The sequence below is a fragment of the Phyllostomus hastatus genome, unplaced genomic scaffold (assembly GCF_019186645.2).
Source record: "Phyllostomus hastatus isolate PE091 unplaced genomic scaffold, TTU_PhHast_1.1 phas_scaffold_1066, whole genome shotgun sequence".
NCBI classification, from domain to species: Eukaryota; Metazoa; Chordata; class Mammalia; order Chiroptera; family Phyllostomidae; genus Phyllostomus; species Phyllostomus hastatus.
Window position 1 is genome coordinate 14,901,571 of NW_025334004.1, and position 26,664 is coordinate 14,928,234.

Sequence of the window (26,664 nt, forward strand, 5' to 3'; positions counted from 1 at the left end):
ATGGATCAGTTGCGTCCCTACGCCCCAGCCGAGCAGGAATTGAACCTACAGCCGTATGTACGGGACGGTGTTCCAACCAGCTGAGCCAACCGCCAGGGCGAGGCTACACTTATTCTATTGATCTGTCTCTGATAGCATACTAGTCTCTCCCTTTTCTAAATTATCTTTTAATTTGTAAGTGTGAGGTCTTAGAGTTCAGAAAGATCTTTAAAGTTATTCAGAGTATTTTGGAGATGGAGCCTCTGGAATCCGAAGTTGTGGGGGGCGGGGATTTCAATCTTGTATCTGTTTGCAGGGACACCGTGTTTTAAAGATTTTATTTATTTTTAGAGAAAGGGCAAGGGAGGGAGAAAGAGGAGAGAAACATCGATGTGCAAGAGGTACATTGATTGGTTGCCTCTCAAACTCCCACCTAGGGGTCTGGCCCGCCACCCAGGCTTATGCCCTGACTGGGAGTCAAACTGGCGACCTTGCACCCTGCAGGCTGGTGCTCGGAGCATTGAGCCACATCAGCCAGGGAGGGAGACAGTTCGTACTGTGTGGCCTCTCATCTGAGGTGGAAGCCAGCCGTTCTCTTGTCACATGTGTGGAACTGCTCACAGGCACTGGATTTCTTTTATGGTCTCCAGACACACGAATACTCAGGCAGGCCCCATCACTTTTTTTTAAAGATTTCATTTATTTATTTTTAGAGAGGGAAGGGAGAGAGAGAGGGAGAGGGAGAGAGAAACGCAATGTGTGGTTGCTGGGGGTCATGGCCTGCAACACAGGCATGTGCCCGGACCGGGAATCGAACCTGTGATGCTTTGGTTCCCAGCCCGCGCTCAATCCACTGAGCTACGCCAGCCAGGGCTCCATCACTTTTTCTTTAGCTCCCAACAAAGCCTGCTGCAGGGGGAGAGAACTGCTAAACAAAAATGGGGTTAAATTTAGAATTTTGCTTAAAATGAGGAAGGACTGTGTCCCTGAAACCCCACGTGTGCGCTCCACTGTCAGATGAAACTGGTGAATCTCTTGTAAAGCACATCAGCAGCAAAGAAAAGCCCGGCCAGATGCTTGAAAGCACAGTCACCCGGCAGAACTTGGTTCTCTGTCACATCTCACTAGTGTGGCGGCAGGAGGTTTTCCTGGTTCTGCAGAGGTATCTCCCACGTGCAGAAAGAGGGCCCTTTTTTTTGTCCAGGTACCTGTTTTACCTGTCCCAGGGAAGGCGTTTCTCGAGCCTCAGTGTAGCAAGTTCAGATGTCTGCTGTTGGTATTCAGGCCTCTGCGGCCCGTCTGAACCTCAAGGTGAGGAGATGAGTGGTCTGTGCCCGCCTGCCCAGCCATAGAGGCACCTGCTACCTGCTGGTGTGTGTCTCAGCTCTCTGCACCAGCTCTGGCCGAAGTGCCATGTTTCCCAGTGCATGTATCCTCTGGCAGAAGAGATCAGTGATGAGGGATTGCCCAGGGTCGGGGCGGGGGGTGTGCCTCAAAAGCAGGACTGCTTTTCCTTCTAAGTTGGGGTGGGGTTGGGGGGAGTGGCCCGTTAACCTAATATCCCATCCTGCTGCAGGCAGTCTGACCCCTCAGGCCTGCTAGCACTTGTACGCTGAGTGGCCTTTAATGAAACCATGGGGTATGTTGCAACTTCCAGTCTCTGTTCTGGGATTTTCCTACCAGGGTGAAGTGGCTTTATCTTAGTTTGTTATTCAGGTTCCTAATAGCAACACAGGAAATGGATTTTAATTTCTTTGCTGGCTACTCTGTTTGGGGGCCATTTAATGAGGACCCAGTTGCAATTGCAGCTTTGGCAGCAGCAGTGCTGGTGAGGATAGGAGTATACCCAACTGCTATGTTACTTTAAAAGAAAATTTATGGGCCCTGGACAAGTAGCTCAGTTGGTTGGAGAGTCGCCCCGATACGCCAAGGCTGTGGGTTCAATCCCCGGTCAAGGCACATTCAAGAATCAACCAATGAGTGCGTGGGTGAGTGGAACAAGGAATTGTTGTTTCTCTTTCTCTCTCTCTCCCCCCTTCTTCTGTCTAAAAATCAATAAATAAAAAAAAATTAATATAAAAATTGTGTTTGGCCCGAGGCAAAAAGGTTAGAAATAATTTAATGGGTCTCAATTCTAAGTGGCTCCTCTGGGGGTAACTGTGTTGGGATGTGTTTGGGATTTTAGAAAAAGAATATTAGACTATTCCACTTTTAGGGGCAAGCACTGTGTATTTTTACGTTTATTGGAAATCTAGGGCGATGGTTCTCAAACCTGAATGTACGTGAACACGATCAGTGGACTGTGTTCCAAAGGGCAAACCCCCGGTCTCTGCCCTCAGAGGCTCTCGAGCGACACTGTTAACGAACACCCCAGGTGATGTGGGGCCCGTGGGAAACAACATCTCTGTTTCCTTGCATTTGTTGTCTGTGTTCGTTGCTAGTTTGGGGGTGTATTCGCTTCTGTGTGAGAGTTTGGATTCGGTGTGCCGCCCTTCCTCAGACTCTTGCGGAGCATCCTTCTTAAGGGAAGAGTGATAGGATTGTTCCAGAAGGCCCTCACAGGTTGCAGTGAGAGCACCCCTGTCCCCACCACATCCGGGGCCCCTGGGACTCCCCTTCAGCATCACACATCTTAGCCAAATCTTGAAGCAGCGGCTGCCCCTATTGGTTCTAGGCTTTTCTCAAGTCTGTCAGTAGCTCCATCTAGCCTTTGGCTTTATCCTTAAAGGCACTTTCCAGCTAGGGGATGGGAGACAGAGTGTTCCTGAGCCCAGGAAGCTGAAGTCTAGGGGCCCTAAGGGCACAGTGCCGAGTGTGGGGGATGAGGCTGAACCTTCTCAGATGAGATTTACTGGTTTGCATAGGGCAGCCTGCCCCTCAGCTGAGGTCCTTTGGAAAATTACTGAACTCCACCAAACAGCATAGAAGTTCATTCCTAATATCCCAGTTCATGCAAAGCAGACTGGTTACCTTATTAGCAGTGGCCTGCCCTTTATCCGAAAGGCTGGGTGTCATTATCGTGTGCAGTGCATATTGTGATGGAGACAAAAGCAGTGCAGAACAATCCCTACCCTCAAAGAGAGGGGGATGAGACTGGCAGGCCCATGCTCCTCCCTGAATCCACCCTTTGCTGGAGCTTGCATTCCTTCCCCCCAGCTCCTCCACGACTTCTTTCCACCCACTTCAGAATGTGTGCCCTTGGACAATTCTTATTTTCCTCAGCTCTTCAAACAGCCTTGAAACCAGAATCAGGGCATACGTGAACGTCACTTTCAGTACATCCACAAAATTCTCAAGAACATTTTTTATGACCACCACCAAGTCTTTTTCTGAGGGCCTGGAAGTGCTGCATCTTCAGAAATCGAGGATTCTGCCTAGGATAGGACAAAAAAAATAGCTGATTCTAAGTTTAAGTTTCTTACTGTCTTTTCTCATTTCATCATTTCCAGTCTGTCTTGTTGATGAAGACTTTGTGATCCTTTGGTTACAGAGCATTACCAAAATCAGATAGTGCTAGAATTGGGTCTACTTTCTGGAAAGCCATTCCTGATTCAAAAATGGAAGGGAAGTTGATTTTGTTGTTTACTCTGCACTAGCAGCCACAACTTGGGCGGGGGGAGGGGGGGGCAAAAAAAAAAAAGGAAGGGGCCCAAATTGAAAAGTAAATATGAGAGTTGCAAAAATATTTTGATATTTATTCAAATCACCATGAGCTATGGAGAACCTAGCTATTTTAGCCAACAGTGAATTTACAAACTGTGGTACTTTGGATATTATTTTAAATGTTGTACAAAGCACCTGAGGTCCAGCTTCTGCGGAATTCTCAGCTCTCCCTTCACTCCGCTCTTCTGCGATTCCGTGTGCTCAGCCTCATGAGTCTGCTCTCTTTCCCTTGAGCGCACCAGGCTCACCCTGCGCTGATGTCTCTTCGTGCACTTGCCATGCCTGGGGCCCTGGTCCCGTGGGCCGGCTGAGGCCGGCTTCTTCTCAGGATTCAGGGCTCCTCTCAGATGTCCCCTTCTCAGGGAAGCCTTTCCTGACTGCCCCGTCGAAGGCCCTTTGTCCTATTATTCTGTTTTGTCCTATTACTCTGTCTTATTATTATTATGAAGCTCAAAAATAAGCTTCATAAGTATAATAATAGTCCATTAATAGAATAGACTACTTTAAATTCTAATTTCACTTTAACAAGTGAAATTTTCCATCATCTTCACCAGAATGTATTTCAGGTCTTTTTGTCTTTGTTTAGTTGTCCAGTTTCAAACAGTGTGCCCAGATGTGAGTTTATTATTGTTTGAGAATTCCGTATCTTTAATCAGTTCTGGGGATTCCTTTTTTTTTTTTTTTAATTTAAAATAAAATTTAGCCCTGGCTGGCGTAGCTCAGTGGATTGAGTGCTGGTTGCGAACCAAAGCATTGCAGGTTCGATTCCCAGTCAGGGCACATGCCTGCGATGCGTGCGGGTCAGGTCCCCAGTGGGGGCCACATGAGAGGCAACCACACATTGATGTTTTCATTCTTTCTCCCTCCCTTCCCGTCTCTAAACATAAATAAATAAAATATTTTTAAAAAATAAAATGAAACTTTATTTTTAAGTATATTTTTATGCTATTAACAGTTGTCCTACTGTTTTCTCCCTTTTGTCCCCCTCCACCCTAAACCCCCCCTCTAACCTTCCCCTCCCTTAGTTCATGTTCATGGGTCGTACATATAAGTTCTCTGGCTTCTCCATTTTCTATAATATTCATAACCTCCCCCTGTCTATTTTGTGCCTACCAATTATGCTTCTTATACCCTGCACCTTTTCCCCCTATTCTCCTCCCTCCCTCTCCCCATGGAAATTCTTAAATTCTCTCTTTAAATATTACCTCTCCTCCATTCTCCTTTCTTTCTTAAACTTTCTATTTCTCATTTGCCATTTCTACATTTTCTCTTAATTGGTAGAAGCCCTTTGTTCGGTAGTTTTCTCAGATCTCTTTTTCAGTTCACCAGTTCTTTCTTCACCTTAGTCTAATCTCTGTGTTACCCATCTGTTTAGTTTTAATTTCAATAACTCCTTTTCTACAAGTTCCATTTTTTTCTCCAACTTCGTTTTCTGTCTCTTTTTCAGTATGTTCTTTTCTCATGTTTTTCACTCTTTTTGGTTTTAAGTATTTGAAACATGCTTATATTTTATAGTTTATCTGTTCATTCTATTATCTTGTCTTTTTCAGGAAGTCTTATCCTGCTGTTGCATTCCCCAGGTCTTTTGTGATGTGTTATTTATGCATAAATATTTGTATTTTGAAGTAACTTCAAAATACAGCCGAGCTTTACTTGTGGGACTCCTTCATGCCCTGATTGAGGGTAGGTCATATCAGAGTTTGACATTTCTTCTGCCAGATGTAACAGAGTTACTGCCAGCCTAGGGCCACTTTTTGTTGTTAAATTTCGGGGTTGGGAATTCTGGGACTATGTAGTAGTACAATTCCAGTCTCAAACTAGCTTGCGGAAAGGCCTGTGTTTACAGATTATTAGAGGAGATGCTTTTTTGTTCTCAGTTCAGAGCTTTTTGTGACTGTTTGCCAGTGGGCTATTTCCTCCAGTCTGCTCCCTCTCTCTGAGGATCCCCACTTTATACTGGTGCTCAGTTCCGACTCCCAGATTCAGGTGGGCCCGCGAGCCGCAAACAGCCCCTTCCCAGGGCAGCCGGAAAGGCTTGCGCTCATTTACCAGTTTACTTGCTAGTTCCCCACAACATTTTTGGCCCCTGGGGACCTTCCTTGCTTTCTTGCAAGCTCTGCTGTATAATTAAATGGATACTGTTATATATCCAGTATTTCTAGGGTTTTGACAGAAGAATTTTTAAGTTACCTACCCTACCCAGCTATATTGCCAGAGGCAGGATCTCTTCTCCCAGAATCTCATGCTCGTTGCTGTAGCTGTAGCATCCAGCACAGTGCCTGGCACATGGGGAAGGAGGAGATAATATATATTTGTTATGTGATTTGTGGAATTGAATGTTTCCATTGGAAACTGTTTCTTTTCCCCATAAGGAAAGCCAGACAGAGGTGGTGCTTCAATTCATTCATATCCAGTAGCCAAGGTAGGTAGGTAGTTGGCATCCTGTGAAATATTTTAATTTTCCTTGTTTTTTTACTTTGAAACTTAGTGCTTTGCTAAGGACATGAAGATGCTGTTGCCAGCTGCTAGCAGAGCTTCCCAGCCCCAGAAACGGGCAAATTAGAACCAGGCCTGGACGACTGTCACTGCCCAGTGCCTCCGTTTGTGCTGGCACTTGGGAAGTTCTCGTGCTGATTAAGTTGACCTTCGCTGTGGCTCAGCTAAGAATAGCTGCTATAACACCTGGAAACTCTTACGGAAAATGTTGTTAGTCCTGCAAATATGCTGCCACCAAAGAGATGCGATAATTTTTTGCATATGTGCAAAAGGCGTACTGTTTGTTCATCCTTTTCCATTGTGAAAAGTGTTCCAGGCCTGTGGTGGTCATTCTTGCTTTTTTGTGCCCATGCGTTTTGTTTGGTGACCAGAGGTGTCCCGTAGGTTGGAGCCAGTCACTGTGGTGCCAGGGCTTGGAAGCACATGCTTATAACACGCGAGGACCTGAACGGTCATCAGCACGGTCCTCCCCGAGGTAAAGACCTTGGCGTAGAAGCACATGTTCTTTGCAGGAAGTTCACTCATGCAAAGTTTTATCCTCCTGGCGTGGAGTTTTGTGCAAGTGAAAACTGCCAGGAGGAAGGTGTCTTTAAAAGGCAAATCTGATCTCTCCACCTCCCTGTACAGTCGGGTCCCCACTTACCTAACTTTCCTCCCTCCTTCCTCAACCACTCCTAGCTGAAGGGCTTTGCTTGTTTCACTTCCTCGGCCTGAAACGTTCTTCCCTTCCCTCTTCCCTAGTCACTCCCTTCCCAGCCATCCCGACGGTCTCAGTTCCAACTCACCCTCCTCCCAGGAGTCGCTCTGGACCTTCCCCGCTGGCCCCCAGTCTTACCTGTCTGAGCTCTCACTGTATTTTCCCCTCCTGGGTGCAGTTTCATCTGCGTGATTGTGTTATCTTTTTTCTTAGACTGCAAGCTCCTCAAGGACAGTGGTCGTGACCTTTTTTTAGCCATTTTCCCATTGTGCCCGCCACCCCCGGTTCAGTGCCGGTTCAGTGCCGCTGCAGGGCACTCAGCACATGCTGAGGGAAGGAACGTTGGCCCGTGTGCCACCGGGAGGGAGCCCATTCTGCCCTGCAGTGAGTCAGTGTAGAAAACACGGCCTTAGGGACAAAGATGGGAGGAGTCCCGCACATGCCGCCCCTCCTCGCCGCCAAGGAGGAGGAGGAGGACCCTGTTCCCAGAGTCTGAGGGCCTCACGGGGCAGGGCCCTTATCTTTCCATCAAAGACAACATGCTGGCTTTATTTGGTTTGGGGCTTTTATTGGATGTAGTTAAGCAACTGAGATGGGAAAACCAACCGAAGAAGTATGACTTGGACCAAGGAAGCTGTAGCTTAATAATAGTTAGAAGTTCAGGCTCTGAAGTCGGACAAACTGTTTCCCAGCTCTGACCTTAGGCAAATTACTTAGCCTCTCGTGGCCTCAAGTTCCCTGATAATACCCATTTCAGAAGGCTGCCTTCAAGCTTCGAGAAAGGGATACACGGACAGCATTTGAAACACAGCAAGTGCTCAGTACATGTTAGCTGTGCCGTTCACCCGGGGTTACTCTGCCTTCGTGCAGGTCGCATTGCCGTTGTTTTGTTAAACAAAACTTTCATTGCCATGCTCTGTGCTTGTGGGGGGGGGGGGGTGGCGGCGATGAGGAGACAGAGCTCCTGCCCGAAGGGAGAGTACAGTTCATTCACTCATTCTCTGGTTCCCGTCCGGAGGAAGGGTTGGGGCGGATATGTACTGGTCCCTCCTCAGGACTTGGCCCGAACAACATAATCTATGTAAAATGCTTGGATATGCTTGGAAGAAAAGCAAAGGGTAATCACAGAGGGTGCTGAGAATTTTCCATATTTGAACTTTCCATTGCATTCTTTCCAGTTCCTTTTTCTATTCTTCATGTGTCTAGAGCAGCCCATATTGCCAGTGAACTTGGCTATTCTGAAAGAGTTCTAAATGAATGCAGAGTGTGGTTGGAATGGTCTTTCACGCTGGCAGTAATGGCTCACAAAAAGATAGTATTGATATTAAGAGCTCAGAGAAGTTGAGTAACTTCCCAAGCGCTCACACAGTTAATAAGCGGTCGTGGGCTTAACAAGTTAATAAACTGGGCTTTAAACCTGGATTTGACAGACTCGTACTCGCTTCTGCCTCAGGGTGGATCTGGAGCCACTGGTGGCTGTGGAGGTCTGTGGGAGTCTGCTGGGTGTCCCACTAGGGAGCTCCTCTTTCGGGGGGGAGGGGGGGTGGAGCACCAAGTGGCATTTGCACACCACTGTAATTTGCTGTCACTTTTGTTGTTGGTGGTGTTTTTTTTTTTTCTTTTTCTTTTTTGTTTTAAGAGGGGAAGGGAGGGAGAAAGAGAGGGAGAGAAACATCGGTTGGTTGTCTCTTGTGTGCTCCCCGACCAGGGACTGAACCTGCATGCAACCCAGGCATGTGCCCTGACTGGGAGTCGAACCAGCAACCTTTCACTTTGTGGGGCGATGCCCAACCAACTGAGCCGCACTGGCCAGGGCCTTTGCTGTCACTTTGGGGGGAGACATAGATTTCAAGAGCCCTTTTGTCAGAGGGAACGTGTGGTGGGTAGGATGATAAAGCCTTTTGGGTTGAAGGGGACATTAGAGAGCACCTTAACTAGTCTTAGGGCCACAGAGTAGTTTACCCAAAATCACGTTCCTCTATTGTGGTAGAGCTGGGGCGGACCAAAACCAAGTTTCCTGAACCCCTCTCCCTGGAGGAGTTCTTCTTGACACTTACAACCTACTACCCCAATCTTCATTTTTTAATTTGCTAAAGGTCTGTGAGCCCACTTATATACTTATATTTTTAACTGCCCGTCGTCTTTCCTTTCTCCTGCAGCAGAAAAATGGCAGTTTTCATAATCAAGACTGTCCCAGGCAGCTGGGGGACTCTATCTGGGGCCAGAGGGAGAACAGGGGATAAGATATACTGGTCAAAAAGTGTCCGAAGAACTCTGGATTAAAGGGTGCTACTGAAATGGACGGGGAAAGACACCGGCGTTCAGGCTGCCTGTCACTACCAGACCCAATAAGCAGAGACAGGGATTGAGTCTTTATGGGCGCGTTATTCAGGTGGCCGGTGATCTGAGAAGACGATGGGTTCATCCCCTAACAGACCATCTTAAATTCCATTTTAAAATGGCCCTTTTTATAAGGAGAACACAGTGCAGGTAAGGGGTTTGGAATTCAGGGGAAAGTTCATTGGATTAAAAAAAAAACAAACTTATGCATTCTCGCCCTGGGCCCTGGTCTTAAGCTGTGCCCCAGGCGGTGGTCTCTAGCTGTGTCCTGGGCTGTGGTCCTCTCACCATCAGAGCACAATGGCTCAAATACCATCTTGAATTGCTTGCAGTCCCTCTGAGGAACAAAGGTGGAACTGCTTATGGTCTCCTGGAGTCAGGGTGGGTCATACCTTCAGTTCCTGGAACAAAAGCTTTTACTTGCATTAATTACTAAGCTTAGTAGCTATTACTTAAACTAAAATTTTCCAACTGTTAAGTCCCCTATCACTGCTGCAGCTCTGCTCTCCTGGAAAAGAGAGTGGGGTCCTGTTGATATTAGGCTTCCTGCCTTGGGGGGAGGAAGAGCCAAGAGAAAAGCCGACACCAGTAGGTCATGAGGAAGCCACTTGTTTAGATTTCAAACACATTCCCTTCCACACCTCACTGAGGACCAGGTGGCTGCTGTGTGTGCAGAGCCTGGACCTCATCTGGTGAATTTTCCCAAGGCAGAAGTATCACTGGTTCCTTTTTTTTTTTTATTGTATTTATTGATTGATTTTTAGAGGGAGGGAGTTAGAGAATGAGGAGGAGAGAAACGTTGGTTGCCTTCCATATGTGCCCCGACCAGAAATCCAACCCGCTATCTTCAGGGAATTGAACCAGTGACTTCATTGTACAGGACAGCACTCCTACCAACTGAGCCACACCTGCCAGGGCTCAGGAGAAACTTCTGACGTCCTAATGAAAGCTGTGTTTTACGCTGAAGTCAGAGAGTGCGTGTCCTACCAGGAGTGAGCACGGATCTGCTTTCTCCACGGGCTCCAGGCCTCACAGCAGAAGGCCCACTGGACAGCCCCCCACTAGTGGTTGCGTTCCGTCCGTGGCAGACACAGGAAGGCAGAGGAAGGGAGGGTTGTTTGCGGTATTGTGAAACGCTCGTTGTCAGAGTTTAAAATGCATTTCCCATGTTTCCTTCTTCGTAAACCCCTTTACACTGGGTGTAAGACCCTTTAAGGAGCAGGAAACGCCTGAGGATGTGTGGTGGACACCTGCACTGGGCCAGGGGTCTGGTTTCTAGCCCTTCTCTCCCCGCGGCTCCTGGTGCCTGTACTCTTGCTCCCCAGCCTCTGGCCCTGTGGACAGTCGCTGGCACGCCTTGTTTATACCCTTGGCCAAGCAGACAGCCAGGTGAAGCCAGGCCAGGAGAGGAGGAGCCGACCACGTGACCTCAGTTTCCACTGGCAGGCATCCACCTGGATGTGCACTGTGGGCAGGGTCAGCTTGAGTAGCAGCAAATACTATACCGTGGTTTTCGTTTCTTTGCTGAGCAGGGCTTTTCCCCTTCTTAACGCTGAGCTTCTTGAGCACAGGGGCACTGTTTTATTTATTTATCTTTGCATGCCCCCCGTACCCAGCTCGGTGCTTGGCACAAAGAGGTGCCCAGGAACCGCACGTGTTACTGATTTAGAATAAAGGAAGTTGAAAGCCAGATAGAGCAAGTGACCTCTGGGTCTCCTCATATACATGGTGGTCCAGAGAACGTGCTGGGCTGAAGGTCAGGTTGGCCGGTGGGACACTTCATCTTTTAAATGTGAAATATAAAAAAACCTTTTCCACCTCCATCCCCATTCCCCAGCGCTGCGAACGGAATCTGGCAAACTGCTGGGCTGTCGCCCAGCAGCGCCCTTTCCGTAGCCGCCCCTGACGAGGGACAGTACGAATCCCAGATCCAGCCGAGAGTATTCGGAGATCATTCGATACGCAACACATGATCTAGCGGCTCGAAACTGGACTAGGTCCCTCTAGCGGGTCACCCCTTAAAAGCGAAGAGTTTTAGTAGCAGTGGTTTTTAGCTCTCTTGAATCATCCGATAATTAACCTTGGAGATCGTGTGTTTTGAAGGAGGGCGGGATGACTAACGAGATGCTGAGCCTAGTCTTGGAGTACATACTGCGTTAATTGTTCTAGGAACTTGCACAGAAAAGCTGCTCTCATTTAAAACCGCTGCTAATTACAGAGGCGGCAGCACCATGTTACCAGCTGGGTTTCAATAACACGAGAACATCGAGTGCTTCTGCTTGGGTATGAAAAAGGGGTGACAGAACCCTGTCTGAGGAGACCTCTGCTCTCCGCAGTAAACAAAGGGCTTTCCTCCTTAAGTCTGCTTGTTCTCTCTAATGTTTTTTTTCTTAATGGAATAAATGTCGGTACAAACCATTTTGGTGAAGGGTAGGCAGATGACCAGAAAGAGGGGAATGAGAAGAAAAGTGGTATTTGTTTTTTTAAGATTTTATTTATTTATTTTTGGAGATGGGGGAAGGGAGGGAGAAAGAGAGGGAGAGAAACATGCATGCGAGAGAAACATGGATTGGTTGCTTCTTGTACCTGCCCTGACTGGGAGCCAACTCACAACTCAGGCCTGTGCCCTGACTGGGAATCGAACCGGCGACCTTTCTTTTTGCAGAAAGATGTCCAAACAACTGAGACATACTGGCCAGGGCGAGAGAAGTAGTGTTTAAAAGGCTATCATTTAATATGCTAATTTTTTTTTTCTTTTTAGGATAAGGAAACCTGTGTGGGCACCAACAATCAGAGCTACATCTGTGACACTGGACACTGCTGTGGACAGTCTCAGTGCTGCAACTACTACTATGAACTCTGGTGTAAGTCCTTGCCTGGGGCCTTCCTGGGGTCCCAGGCCCTGGTTGTGTGTCTGCCCGTTGGAAAGGCATGGACTGGGCAGCCCTTTTTCTCATTCCCTTGGGGGCGGTGTTGGCGAGTAGAGCCCATTTCCAGGTTCCAGAGGTGCTTCTATAGAGGAGGAGAGCCCTGGTGCTCTCCGGGTGCCGCAGGCTGAGCGGTGCAGGATGTGCTCCGAGTCTTCTTAGAGGCTGTGGTTACCGGGTCTGCTGCAGAAGCTACTGCTTGAGTTCTCTCTGACGCTCTCCGCAGTGTGTGCCGATCAGGGACAGCCAGCCCCCGAGGTCTTTCCATGGGTGGCTCCAGACTCCTGGGCTTGCCCTCTTTGTGAAGCGGTTGCAGCAGCCGAGCTGCTATGGGTGCTGAGCCAGGCTCTCTGAATGGCTGTGAATCCTTTTCTTTTTTTTTCTTTCTTTTTTTTTTTTTTCTTTTTAAGTAACAACCACAAAGTTTCAGAATACCCCATGGAGCATCAAGGAGCTGCCTCCGTTTCCAAGGGATGTCATTCTGTAGCCCCCTCTCTCCTGGACAGGGGGAGCCCCCTGTGTTTTTTCCCCAGCTCTCAACCTGGAGTGTCTGGCGGCTTTTCCAGGGCACCCACCCTGTTACTCCTATGAGCTGAATGCCCCATGGAGGCAATTCTTGTCTCGCCAATAGTTTGTGGAGGTCAGGACCACTTGCCCCTTCCAGAGGTGCACAAGGGTGGTGACAGGGCTGTGGTCTTCAGGGAGGGACCCAGCCTTGCAGACTTCACTGGCACGCTTTGTGCTCTGATCTCGGGGAAGTCAGACCAGACACTGTAGGATGCTGGACGGATGGGAAGAGTGGGAGGATGAGAGAGCCCCACGTGACCAGCGTGGCAGTGGTTCTAGCAGCTGTCTGTGGAGAAGGGAAACAGTAGACCTTTCCCCAGATCGTTTTTAGCGTCCTCCTCACTTCCCCCATTTGGAAACAAGCTTTGGGCTTGTTTGCCAAACTGTGCCCTTGTTGCCACCATTGCTTCTGCCCCGTCCCCCTAAGGTGTCCCCCATCGTCTTCCCCTGTCCCCCCGCATCAGTGAGTGGTATGGTCAGAAAGCAGTGAGAGGGGCTGCTGTCTGGTACGGAATGGAAACTGGACTCTTAGCTGGGAAGACGTTCCCTCTACATGCAAGTGGTTTTTGTAGCCAGTGGGAGTGCTTCTCATAAACAGGACCTCTTTTCACCCTGGTCTTCTCCTCTGAGGACGGAGGACTCCCAGGGGCCGTCTAGAGCAGACTCCTCCCCCCGCCCCAGAATTGTTGCTGCTGTTTTGTAATAGAAGGGGTGGGGCTGTGGGACTCACCAGAGAACACAAAGTACCAAGCAGGTAGACAGACTCTGTTTAAATGTTTTAAAGTGCAGACAACCACAGGATTCCAATTCTCCCTCCTATCCCTTGTTAAAACAAAGGTCGGAGCTGGGCTGCCAGAAAGCCCCGGAGCCGACAGTCCATGTTTCTGGGGCCTGGCCCAGGCGCGTCAGCTGCGGGAAGGGACTGAGTTGACGGCTCCATCTCAGATTGACAGAGCCTCCTGGGCTGTTGGCAGAGTGGACTCAGTAGCCACCAGAATTGGGTCACCCAAGCCAGGGCAGGGTAGTGGAGTGGTGGGGACAGGAGACCCAGGTGGCAGGGAGGCATGCTGGGAGTCAGGCACTTCACCCCAAGGGCTTAAAAAAAGCTAGAGGAAGAGCGGCACAAGTGGCTCCTTCTCTCTCCAGTTGTGGTAGGCCGGGCAGAACCCAGAGTCTAGACGAGGAGAAAAGACTCACCATCGGGGATGGAGATTGTAAAAGCAAAACTTGCCTCTCTGGGCCCAGAAATGGCTTCTTGGTCAGGAGATGCTCAGGGAGTGTCCTAGCCCTCAGGGAATTCTTTGGTTTTTCCTCCTTATTAGGATCTTGACCTCTGCCTGATGTGCTCAGGGAGAGGTTGAGTGTTGGAACGAGCCCTTTCAGTTTTCATCAAGACTGTACTTTTTGTGGCCTTGAACCCTGTTCCCTCTGATTGCCTCTAAATGGTTGCCTAAAATGTGAAAGTAATGGGTTATTCTCTTTGTCTCTCTACTTTGGAAGGAAAATCTCAGCCAGGAAATCCTTGGCAGAGGGCCTTAAAGGGAGGGGGGTGGAAACGCCATTTCCACCAACCATTTTACCTGAATTCTCCTGTGTGATGCGGTCTCTGTCTGTGACACACACACACACACACACACACCACCACCACCACCACCACCACCACCCCCACCACCCCCACTTTACACAGACACACAAGCATGTGCAGACCTTGAGCTTCAGCCAGCACCCTTTCCCCCAGGCCTTCTCAGCCTCTTGTGACCTCAGCCAGCAGTCATTCCTGGGCTTGCGTCAGACAGGAAGTGAAGGTTCTGTCTTTTCCGTGCAGTGGTTGAGGCTGTAAGGGTCTGGTCATTATTGTTATTTTCAGCCTGCACATTTTTATGGCACTTGTGCTTTAACTCATCGTCTAGTCATTTATTCATTCAGCAAACCCTTATTATAACACGGGTTCTTGAACTTTGGCAAGTGTCTGAATTTCCTGGAGGGCTCATTAAAACACGGTTTTCTGGGCCCTTCTCCCAGATTTTTTGATTCAATAGGGTGTGAGGTGGACCCGAGGATTTGCAATTCCAACGAGTTCCTACCAGATGCTCTGGCCTCTTTTGTGTCAGAAACTGGGCAGATACAGTCCTTGCCATCAAGAAGGGCATCTCCTAGCAGAGGAGATCCGACAAGATGTCCCAGTAGTAACGCAAAGCAGAGAGTGGAATGTATTTGCCAGAAATGCCGTGTGTGTTCAAAAGGAGAGTTCTCTTTGTCTGGACGGGAGTCAGGCTGCGTGGAAGAGGCAGTGTGTGCAGCGGGTCTTAAAGGGAGACAGGGTTTAAACACATGGGGAGGGTGGGATGATTTTTCAGGCCAAGGCACAGCACCACAGGTCAAGGCCGCATGAGAAAGAACAGAGTGTGGCTCACGTTAACCTTTCCCCTGGGGCTTGACTGGGAAGAAATAGGCGGTAAGAAGGGTGCATGTACCCTTCTGATGTACACAGAACTCTCCTAGTGCTAGGCACTAAGTGAGGTCTTCATGCACGTACATCATCTCATTTCACCCAGAGAACACCCTTCTAGATGCACTTAGCGTCCCCATGTCTCTGGACCAGGGCTCTGCAGCCAAGTAGTTAGGTCAGTGCCCTTCACTCCAAAGCCCTCCGAGTGCCAGGTCAGAAGGACGAAGGGCCCAGGTCGTGGAGGGTCTCGGGTGTGCATGTTTACTCCCACCGAAGGCTGCACTTCGTGGACCAGAGAGAAGGGCTGAAAGCCAAGGCCCCGGGAGCCTGGGAACATACTCAAGGCCGAAGGGCCTGAGCCCGGACCTCCCAGCTCTCATCCCAGTGCTTTCCCACTCATCCAGCTCCACTTTCCAGGGAGAGGCCAGAGTTGGGAATTTCTGCTCCTGAGGTGATTTTGGGAAACCAATGAGGCCTCAGTTTTCGTTGGTTTGGCCTTTAATAAGGGATGGAGGAGTGTTCCACACAGTGGAATTTCCCAGAGATGACATGAAGCACATTATTAGTAAATCCAGTTAGTGCTGAACAGCTTTTCACATACTAACATTTTTTTTTTAATTTGTCCTTAAAATTTTTTTTAACTTACTGATTTTAGAGAAAGGGGGGAAAGGAGAGAGAGAGAGAGAAACATTGATTTGTTGTTCCACTTATTTAGGCATTCATTGGTCGATTCCTATATGTGCCCTGAGAAGGAATTGAACTCGCAACCTTGGCGTGTTAGGACAACCCTCTAACCAACCTAGTTACACAGCCAGGATGATTTTTAGCTTGTCTTAAGACACCCATTGAACTGCTCTTAAGGAAGGCCCACAGCACTTGCCACGCAGAGCGAAGTGGAGAGTAGGGTGCTGGGGCCTCTCTCCAAGCCCTCACTGGACCCCAGTTCCCTAGTCGTCTGGGCTTTGGGACAAAGACAAATCAGTCAGCAGCAGGCGGGCTGGTTTTCCGATGAATTTGGCCAAGAGTAGAACCTAGAAGCAGACTTTGGACTTGTTCCTGACTCCTGCTTTTTTATGGATTAAAAGGGAAGTGGAAAGGAAACCCTTGCCATCCGTGGCCATGCCTGTAACAGCAGCAGTAACAATAAGCCAGAGAACTTACTGGACCCCGGCACGGCTCTGAGTGTTCTGCATACATTAATTAGCTAATTTTCCTCCTAATGATCAAGTAGTAGAGCATATTCTCCCCGTTTTACAGGGGAGGGAAGGTCATAAAGCTAGGAAATGGTTTGGTGAGCTGGGATTTGAACCCAGGTTGTCTGCCTCTTCCGTTTTCTGTTTGCAGTCTCGCTTACAGGAAACTTGTCCAGCCGTTAGATAAGGTTGCAGGCCCTCTAAAGTCTTCATTTCCCAAGTGCAGGCTCTTTCCCAGCCACAGTGACAGTGGCTGGAGCTCCTGCTGAAAGGTATAAGGAGCCCAGAGGGTCACCCCCCATCCTCGGAGGAGGGTCAAAGGAGAGCTGACTCACAGTATGCTTTGGCTTCCTAATGAGGAACTCCCTGCCAGGCGGAGAGGGTGCTTTCCCAAGTTTGTTCGTTGTGAGCTCTGGGGCATGTGACTCAGTGCCTACATCGGACTGGGGTTGTCTTTAAAAATGTGTTTCCATTTTGCTTAGCATGACAAGTGCTCCCTAACACGAGGTCATGAATTTCAAACTTTCGTTGGGAATGTAATGTCTGGGTAGGTATATGTTTGGGAAGGAGGGTGTGCTTTTGTCTTTTGTTGTGTGTGTCTCCTTCATTAAATTTTCCTATTTGAAGCTCTTCCTTGTTTGTGAAATCTAGCAAAAAGATCAAAAATTGGCACGACTCCATAGAGACCAGTCTGGATATTCCCCATTTTAAAATTGAGGGGACACTGCTTTGACTAGAAGGGCTCCCAGGACGGTCTGTCTTGTGAGGGTCAGACAGGAAGGCCTTCTGCCATCCACGAAGTGGGGTCAGTTCACTGGGGCTCTTGTTTGGACCTGTGCTGATACCGCATTGTATCACCGGACCCGTTCTGCTCCCAAGTTAGTTTTCTGCCAGTGTGATCCACATGAATGATCCAGTTGTCTTTTCTTCCCCCATGCCCCTTCTGACCTGCCTGATTTTCTTTAAGCCCTCATTTTCTATTATACTTTTAGTTCAGTGGATCTCAGCTTTTTTCTGGATCAAGGATCTGCTTAAGAACCTGCCAAACCCTTTAAATCCACTCGCCCAAAAAAGTGAATAAACTCACTGCATCAGTCAGGATAGGACAGGTTATGCTGCAGGAACAAACAAGTCCAGGGTCCTGGTGGACAGACAGTAGGTTTACTTGTCGTTCACACTACAATACATCCATCACAGGTTAGCTGGGGGCTTTGTTCCCACTTCATCATCCTCTGGGGCTAAACTGACCCTGAAGTCACTGTCTAGAATGCTGTCGATTGCCATGGTAGAAGGAAGACTCCTGGAGGGTCCCATATATGCAAGAAATGTTCTGGCCTCTAAGAGACGTATATCACTTCCAATCCCAATTCATTAGTTAGAATCCATCTCAAAGCCTCACCCAATCAGAAGGGGGTGGGGAAGTTCAACCTACCCGTATGCCCAGAAGCAGGGAGACCCGTTCTAGGGCTTTGGCTAGCCTGAAAACCAATGCCATTTTCCTACTAAAAACATGAACTTTTGATTTTTTAATTTTTATTTCTTTATTTTATCCTCACCTGAGGACATGCTTATTGATTTTGGAGAGAGAGGAAGGAAGGCAGAGAAACATCGATGTGAGAGAGAAACATCAGTTGGTTTCCTCTCATACGTTGGTTGCCTCTCATACGTTCCTATCAGGACCGATCTCGCAACCTAGGCGTGTGATGTGCCCTGACTGGGAATTGAACCCAAGATCTTTTGGTCCAACCAACTAAGCCACACCAGCCAGGGCAAAAGCATGTTTGCTTGTTTGTTGGTTTGTTTTAAGCATGTTATAAAATCTGAGAAATATTGCCTTAGATCATATATTTTGCTGCATGAAAGTTGAAAGTAGAATTAAATGTTGATTATCTAATGGGAGAATGTGCTTTCTAAATTATCAAGTAAGAGAACTATGAAGGATTGTGGGATTAAACTGGAAAATGTAACAAGACTATAGGTAATATAAAAAGAATCTTTTTGACTTTGAAATTCACCTGGCATCAGGCTCTTCAGCAGAGTGCACTGTGCTTATTTGCGGGAGGGCAGTGCACCCCAGTTCCCCCCGCCCCCACCCAGGAGGCTGGGAGCTAACGAGGTAGCCCCCCTCCCCCTCCAGAGGATGCTGCAGGTCAGCAGCAGGCAGCTGCTCCACTCCCAGAGCTCCTTTCTGGCCTCAGCGCCGTTCTCCGAGGGCTCCCCTAACAGTGTCTGTCTAGGCTTCGGTCGGCCAGCGGTGGGAGAGAAGGGCAAGTTCAGATGAGCACAAGTCCGTAGTGAACCTGGGAAGGGGGGACAGCAAGGGAGACTTCTCACTTCAGCTCATGTTCATGTTCTCTGGCCAGGAATGAGGCTTTTCTGGCTGCCGGTGGGAACAGTCCACCGCCCATTCCCTTCAGCCTGCTCTGTGGCCAGGCTTTCGCTGGAAGTTCCACCCGACCCTGACATGGGCCATGAGCAATAGGTGTCGAGTAGCTTGCCAGAGCCTGGCGGCAGTACCCCACGCTGTCTCATCACCCTGTAAGGGTGGCTTTGTGGGGAGGTTCAGGGGGGACACCCCTGGGGGACAGAAAGAGCTGTTGCCAGAGGCCACACCCTAAATGTCACTGGGATCTTTCAGAATATTGTGTTCTGGTACAAATGTTAAAAAAAAAAAAAAGAGATCAGGGTCTATTTATTTACTGTCTGTAGGGAGAAGAGAGCCTTTAAAAAAACAACGACGACGCTAACTCATTCTGGCAAGAGATACATGTGGAAATACTTAACAAATTCTAAGCACAGATTTATAATTACAAAGCAGATGATAAAAAATAGATGTAGCATTTGTAATGGAAAAAATTAAAGTTATTCAAGAATAGAGAATAAATGAACAAAAATATAATCTATTCTCATTTAAAAATAACTCATCTTAAAATTATTCCTCAGATAGTTTTTTTTTAAAGCCCCACCCAAGCGTATGAGTTTATTAATTCCAGGGGGGCGGGGAGAGAGAGAGAGAGAGAGAGAGAGAGAGAGAGAGAGAGACTGAGACTCCGACGGGAGGGAGAAGCATCCATCGGTTGCCTCCTGCGTGCGCCCCAACTGGGACCAAACCCGAGCCCTTTGGTGCCCAGGGCAAGGCTCCAACCAACTGAGCCACCCCAGGGCCTCAGATAAGTTTCTTTGTGACTTCAAGGAAGTACACATTCATCTTAGGAAAGTTAGGAAATGTGGATAAGCAAAAAATGAGGGAGCTGGTTCCAGAAAACCTATTGTCCTGTTTTCCAGTAATAACCTCATGATTAACTCTCTGATCGTCCCTCTAGATGTTTACATAGGCTTGTTTTAAGCAAAAATTGGGGTCATGTTTTACACTGTCTTGTTACCTTTCTTGTTTAATATCAGAAACATCCTTATGTCAAAATACAGTACCTACGAATGATTTTGTGATGACTCATATCATCATATGAATATATTCCCAGAAGAATTAAAAAACCCATCCAGAAATATAGTAAGTTTTAAAATAATAGCCAGCAAAAGTAAAATTAATCACAGATATTTTGTTTTGGTTTACTTTGTTTCCAGTTTTATAATTTGAAAGAAGAAAATAATTGGGAAAAGAAAATTAAAATTTGTCATAATCTCACTAAAGATAAGTCACTATTTCTGTGGATTTTTATTCCAGTCTCTCCCCATATGTTTATATATTCCAAAGTAAAATTGCTCATTAACTAGATACTTAGAAGACGTTTCTGCATACATGTGAAAATTGGAGAGGAGGGTCTTCTATTGGAGTTAGCCAGGAGACCCCGAATAACTAACCAAGGGAACCAGTGGGGAGTGAGAAGAAATGCCCCCGAACGAAAGGGGGCTGGGTCTTCTCTGTCCCCCTGCAGGGAGCAGGGAGGAAGAAGGGAGGCTGCTGATGGCCCTGAGTCTGGTGCGGCTGCAGGTCAGAGGAGGTAGAGCAGATCGTGGGTGTGACACTGGGAGGTGGAATTGTACTGGACTCTGTCAGGAGCCGAGGAAGTCATTTGCACTCCCTAGGGAAGAGCTGGACCTGCGGCAATTAGAATTTTCCACCTCTGACTTTAGGACCCTTCTGGTCCCCGGGTGTACATGGTAAAGAAAAGCCCTAGAACTTTTTGGTGGTATCTGGAGAGCCCGGAAGAATTTATCAGGCAGCCCCTCCGAGGCCCCCTGCAGTTGCTAAGGAGCTGAGCTGTGGGGATTTTGAGAGGCCCTTTGCATTTGGTAAACAGCCTGGTGTCAGCAACAGGAAGTGAGCACAGGAGCTGTCCTTCGGGCACTAGAGAAGCTGAAGCATTTTCTCAGAGATCTCTTGGGAGAGGAAGAGTGTGCTGTCCGAAAAGGGGAGCATAGTTAATGCCCACCAGACCTGAGTTACGGGAGGACCCGTGGCGCTGGAGCGTCGCCTTGGCGTTCTTGCCTTCCCCCGAGGTCCCTGGAGACTCCCAGCATGACTTCGGCTGTCCTCCTGACAGTCCTGCCCTCTGCCATCCCGTGTGTCTTTCACTGTGGCCCAGACATTTATGAAAAATGAATGCAGGTTGCCCTGGCCAGGCAACTCTGTTGCTTACAGCATCGCTCCCATAAACCAAGGTTGTGGGTTTGATCCCCCAGCCAGGGCACATACAAGAAATTGATGTTTCTCTCTCTTTCTCTCTCTCCCTTCCTCTTTCTTGAAAATCAGTTTTTTTTAAGGTTATTTATTTATTTATTTATTTATTTTTGAGAGAGAAGCAAAGGAAGGGAGAAGGAGAGGAGAGAAACATTGATGTGCAAGAGATACATCAATTGGTTGTCTCTTGCAGCTCCCCAAATGGGGACCTGGCCCACAACCCAGGCATGTGCCCTGACTGGGAATCGAACCAGCAACCTTTGGGTTCACAGGCTGGCACTCTCAATCCACTGAGCCACAACCATCCAGGGCTCTGAAATAAATTAAAAAAAATGAAAAGCAGGTTCTAAATGTGAATTCACTGAGTGAGGCCTGACAGTGACAGCTGTGACCAGGCTGGTGCTGCTGGGGACCTCCCAGTTCTGAGAGCTGCCCGTCGGGCTGGTGTTCACTCAGTCCCTGCCTCTCTGTCTTGCTTCCCCACCCCCAGGGTTCTGGCTGGTGTGGACCATCATCATCATCCTGAGCTGCTGCTGTGTTTGCCACCACCGCCGAGCCAAGCACCGCCTTCAGGCCCAGCAGCGGCAGCATGAAATCAACCTGATTGCCTACCGGGAAGCCCACAATTACTCAGCGCTGCCATTTTATTTCAGTACGTATACCCTAAGCTCCCCGACCCCACCCTCTGGAGCCCAGGATGTACAGACTGTGTGTATCGGTAGCCAGGGCTCTCATGAGCATCCGGGTTTTTGCCCCTTTGCCCAGCACAGAGCAGGGTTTCGAAATTACAGGAACAAGAGGGCGGTCACGTTTAGCACAGAAGAACCAGAGCTGTGGATGCAGCTCCTTGAAGCCATTGGGCCCTTCCAAACCTACCCTGGCTGAACTCGGACCAAGTCTCTGCTGCTTTAGCAGGTTTTCTTTTAGGCAGGTCGTTGGGTAGCGTGCGTGCAAGGGGAGTGAACTGAGGTGTAGAGCTTAGTGGTCCGAGAGCCCCCCACTCTGCTTACTGCTACGTGATGTGCTGAGCAGAGGCTGCCATGACAGAGGCAGGTGTAGGGGGTGACACCGGGACTTCCTGAGAATCAAGGCATTCGGTGACTCACTGAAGGGCACTCGCCTGGCGTCCCTGGGCCTCCGTACGGATGACTTCTCAAATGGTCAGGTGGAGGCCCAGCTGTGCAGCTTGTCCAGGGCCATTCTGCCAGTGTTCCACAGAAGAAAGTGACCACAAATGTGGGATTTCACATCTAGGAAAGTTAAGTGCTTAGCACAGTGCCTGGCGTGTAGCAAGTGCTCAGTAAATGCTAACAATTGTTGTTATACAATTAGATCATCAGTGCCCCAAGGCATTCAGCACCGTCCAAAGATAACTCGGCTGGCAGTTCTTTTTTTTTTTTTAGATTTTATTTATTTATTTTTAGAGAGAGGGGAAGCGAAGGAGAAAGAGGGGGAGAGAAGCATCAATGTGTGGTTACCTCTTGCACACCCCCAACAGGGGACCTGGCCTGCAACCCAGGCATGGGCTCTGATGGGGAATCAAACAGGCGACCCTTTGGTTCGCAGGCCAGCACTCAAACCACTGAGCCACACCAGCCAGGGCTCACCTGACAGTTCCTAATAAAGCTTGCATCACAGGCCCCCACCCTTCACTGGTAACCCACTGGCTCTTGATCTCAGTCAGTCCAGACCACTCACTTCCAGCCACACTAGAGTGAGACAACACAGATTTCTAACCTCCTGAAAAAAGTGGTCAGAGAGTCTTAAGTTTGGGTCCCTGACCCCAAGGCTCATGGGACATAGATGGAGGACAGTCTGACCATGAAACCCGAGGTGTGCGTGCCTGTGGAGGCAGGCCTATTCCAGGCAGCAGTGACCTCCTCTTGGCCATCCACCCTATCTGCCTAACCCTCTGCCTTCGCTCCAGACCAGACAGGCAGGAATCTTTGCCTATGAAGCAGCTTTAGGGGCTCTCGGGTTTCAAGAAGCTAGATTAGGTTACTCCCCCAGATCTTTGCCCCACCCATACCAGGAGCTGTAGCTGTCACTGGGGGGGGTGTGCTGGGGGTGGGAGAGACGTGAGTTTACTGTCTCTGTCCCGGATCAATTGCCAGTGCAGTAATTTCTCCTCCCTACCTCCCCACTTTAGGGTTTTTGCCAAACTACTTACTACCTCCTTATGAGGAAGTGGTGAACCGACCTCCAACTCCTCCCCCACCATACAGTGCCTTCCAGCTACAGCAGCAGCAGCAGCTGTCTGCACAGTGCGGCCCTGCAGGCGGCAGTCCCCCAGGCGCCGATCCCACCCGGGACTCCCAGGGGGCGCAGAGCAGCCCCTTGTCTGGGCCCAGCAGAAGCAGCACGAGACCCCCGAGCATCATCGCTGATCCTGAGCCCTGCAACATCGACATGCCGGCCAACCCGGCAGCCACCAAAGCCCCTGGAATGGAGCCCTGTGGCTCTGTGGCCGGCCTGGGGGAACTGGCCCCTGGGGGCTTCCTGGACAAGGATTCTGAGTGTAAGGAGGAGCTGCTGAAAGATTACAGCTGCGAGCAGGGCAGCGCCCTCCCCGACAGCAAGGATAAGACGCCTGGTAGGCATCGCCGCTTCACCGGTGACTCGGGCATTGAGGTGTGTGTGTGCAACCGGGGCCACCACGACGACGACCTCAAGGAGTTCAACGCACTCATCGACGACGCTCTGGATGGACCCCTGGACTTCTGCGACAGCTGCCACGTGCGACCCCCTGGTGATGAGGAGGAAGGGCTCTGCCAGCCCTCTGAGGAGCAGGCCTGCGATCACGGGCATCCCCACCTGCCTCGGCCCCCCGCATGCCTGCTGCTGAACACCATCAATGAGCAGGACTCCCCAAACCCCCAGAGCAGCAGCTCCCCCAGCTAGAGCAGGCCCTGCCTGTGTCCGAGAACTTGGCGAAGCAACCAGGGTAGGGGAGAACCACGAAAGAAGCATTAAGTGACTTTCAGAGAAAGTGGGACAGCCACTTGGTTCTTTTTTTTTCCCCCCTCCTTTTCCGCCTTGGTTCCTGCATTTTTCTGCATCTCCAGGTACAGTTTGGGGTGCCTCTCCCCCCACATAAGCACGTTGTTGTGGAGGGCTGAGAAGTTGGTTCTGTGACTCATTCCTCATACCCCACCCCTTCTTCCCTTTTCAAGTCATATCTCGCTACCTTTGGGTCGAAGATGTGTGTTACGAAGCCCCCAAGGAAGGGAGCCAAGACTGTGTCCTGAGGTGATTTTGGGTGATGGAGTGGATTTTTGCTCTGCTGTTAGTGTAAGAGAACCTTGCTTTGTCAGTCCAGGAGAGAGAGCCGGGCTCAGCCCTGGCTGAGGGTTGTCACCCCTCGCTGCCAGCGCCTGCAGAGCCGGACTCGGTCTGATCCTGTGGGAGGGCGAGAGCTGACGGGCACTCGTGTAGTCAGTGGGGAAGGGCTTGTCGCTGTCCCCGGTTCCAGGTGACGAGGTCAGTGCATCACTGCATCCCTGGGGGGCCCTGCCTGGCGTGTGCTGGCTGGCCGCAGACCGTTGCAGGTGTAGAGATTATACTGCCTTCTTTTTGGCTATTTTTTTTTTAATAAAAAGAACAAAATCGAGCTAAAAACAAGAACTTGACCAGTGAGCAGGCAACAATTCCGTCCTGGAAAAGGGAAGCCTTGTGGCTGCCTCTTTTACCTGGTCGGCCTTCCCAGAGCCCGGCTGTACTTGAACCAGGAGCTGTTTCATGTGCCGGCTTGGATGGGAGTTATCCCTGGGACTTACGTGGGTGCTCAGGAGGCCCTAAGCCACGGTGGCAGGTAGAGGCGCAGCTTTCTGCGTCTCTGCCCATAGGTCTGTGCCCACAGGTGGCGGTGCCCGCCCCAGCCCCAAGCACACAGTCTGCGGGCCTTTCTGTGTCGCTGTCGTATATGAACAGATGAGGCTGTGGGCCCCGAGGAAGGGCAGCCCCATAGCCTGGCTCTCTCACAGTATTTTCTCTTGATCCTGAGTAATTTTTTTTTTTAACTGACCACTTGGAAAAACATGCCTTGGTTATCTGTGGTTTTCATGTGCTTCCCCTCCCCCTTCCTCGAGAGTGGGATAAGTGTAGCCTTCATAAAAAGTCTCAGTGGCCCAGGAGGGGGCGAAGGCAGCCGTCCAGAAGGGCCACAGGGTCCTTATTGCTGTGGTTCAGCCTCAGACAGCCGGGTGAGCTTCGTTAGGAATGATCTGAATGGAGAAAGCAGACAGCCGAAGTTAACATTCCCCGCCCAGCCCCGTTCTAGGAAGAGTTCGGTTTGTCCCCCACTTTTGAATGGTGACATTCAGACTAGGCATTGACACTATGATAAGAAAGGGAAAAAATACATATGTCTACAAAAATAGATAGATCCAAGGCCGCGAGGCGAGCGCGTGACCGCATCAGGACTCCACAAAACCAAACCCCACGTCGAACAAAGTGAAGTCCGTACACGGTGACTTTACGGGTGACCGGTGTGTGTCTGTCCGTTGCGTGTGAGCCCCCCGCCCTGTCGTCCTGTGAACGTGCTTTGAGTGGCAGCCATTCTGCTCTGGCGATCACAGGCCGGAGCGCATATGGCCCTCTCAAGGTAATTTATTTTATGCATTTACTGTTTACTGAACAAAGTCTGACTGTGTACCTGGGTGTATTCAGCAGCATTGTCGACGGCGGTCCCCAGTGCTCGCCAGGGAGCCTGCCCTCGAAGTACAGGTTTTACTCTGCCCGTCACTGCGATTTGCACATTGCTCCGTGGACACTCGGAGGCCTGTGTTCTGTTCCCTGTAGATGGAAATGTGGTCTGACCCCGACTGCCTCCCTCGGCAGCTCCTGGCCCTCAGATCAGCCCCCTGCGGGCGTGTCCGCAGCCACTCGGGACAGAACGTGAAGGTGGAACTTCAGACCGAAGCTGGACTGGATCTTCAGGGACAAGTGTGGACTAGCTGCGGCCCGATGGCAGCCCTGCCCAGGATTGCTGGGAGCCTTTGGCAGACACCGCAGGGCTTGCCGCCCCCTGCCGAGGCCCATTGCAAGCAGGCCAGCCGCTGTGTGGCACGAGTGGGCGGGGTGTGTCAGCAGCCCTCAGATGCCTTTTTTTCCACCATTAAAAAAATATATATCCCAAGTAACTCGCTGAGGTGTCTCCAGGGAGATCAAGTTTTACCAAAATGAATCCTCCCTCAGCGAACTGACCATATGGATGAATTCTGGCCCTCTTCACGGTTCCCTCCCCAGTGAGGGTGGGGAACCAGTCTGCGTGGTGAGGGTCACTGCAGCATCCCACCCGAAAGGCAGGAGGAGAGGCTGGCGGTCCCGGGGAACTGGGCTGTGTCTCAGCAGCCCCAGCCTGTCCCCTGCTCCCGGAGGCGCCCGAGCGCAGAGAGAGGCGGGAATGGGGAGCTGAAGGACTCGCGAGGGGCCGGGAGGTTGGATGGAGCCTGGTGTTCTGGGCGGGTGGAGAAGGAAGGTCTCGGCCGAGGGTTTGGTGCTAGTCAGATCTGCAAACGCGAACACATTCCTGTGTGAGGCACATCACCATTTGTCAGTTATTGTGAATATGTGTATTTTAAGCAATAAGATTCAGCTGGTTAGACCTTTCTGGGCAGTCTCAGTGACGCGTTTCCTGTGCTGTGATTGTTCTGCAGACAGAGTGGCTCTAACCACTGTGAGAAGCCCAAATAAAATCAGTCCCAAAAATCCGA

The 26,664-nt window shown here is 49.7% G+C and overlaps 1 protein-coding gene across 3 annotated transcripts in view; it reads left to right on the forward strand.

Annotated features, from left to right (window-relative positions):
- The window catches only part of WBP1L (WW domain binding protein 1 like), a 56,245-nt gene extending 29,581 nt beyond the window's left edge, over window positions 1-26,664 (forward strand). For all 3 annotated transcript variants that reach the window (XM_045854158.1, XM_045854160.1, XM_045854159.1), the window contains exons 2-4: window positions 11,937-12,039; window positions 21,441-21,602; window positions 23,100-26,664. In XM_045854158.1, the coding sequence (XP_045710114.1) occupies window positions 11,937-12,039; window positions 21,441-21,602; window positions 23,100-23,851 (1,017 nt within the window). In that variant the 3' untranslated portion in view covers window positions 23,852-26,664. The remainder of the gene's footprint in view (window positions 1-11,936; window positions 12,040-21,440; window positions 21,603-23,099) is intronic.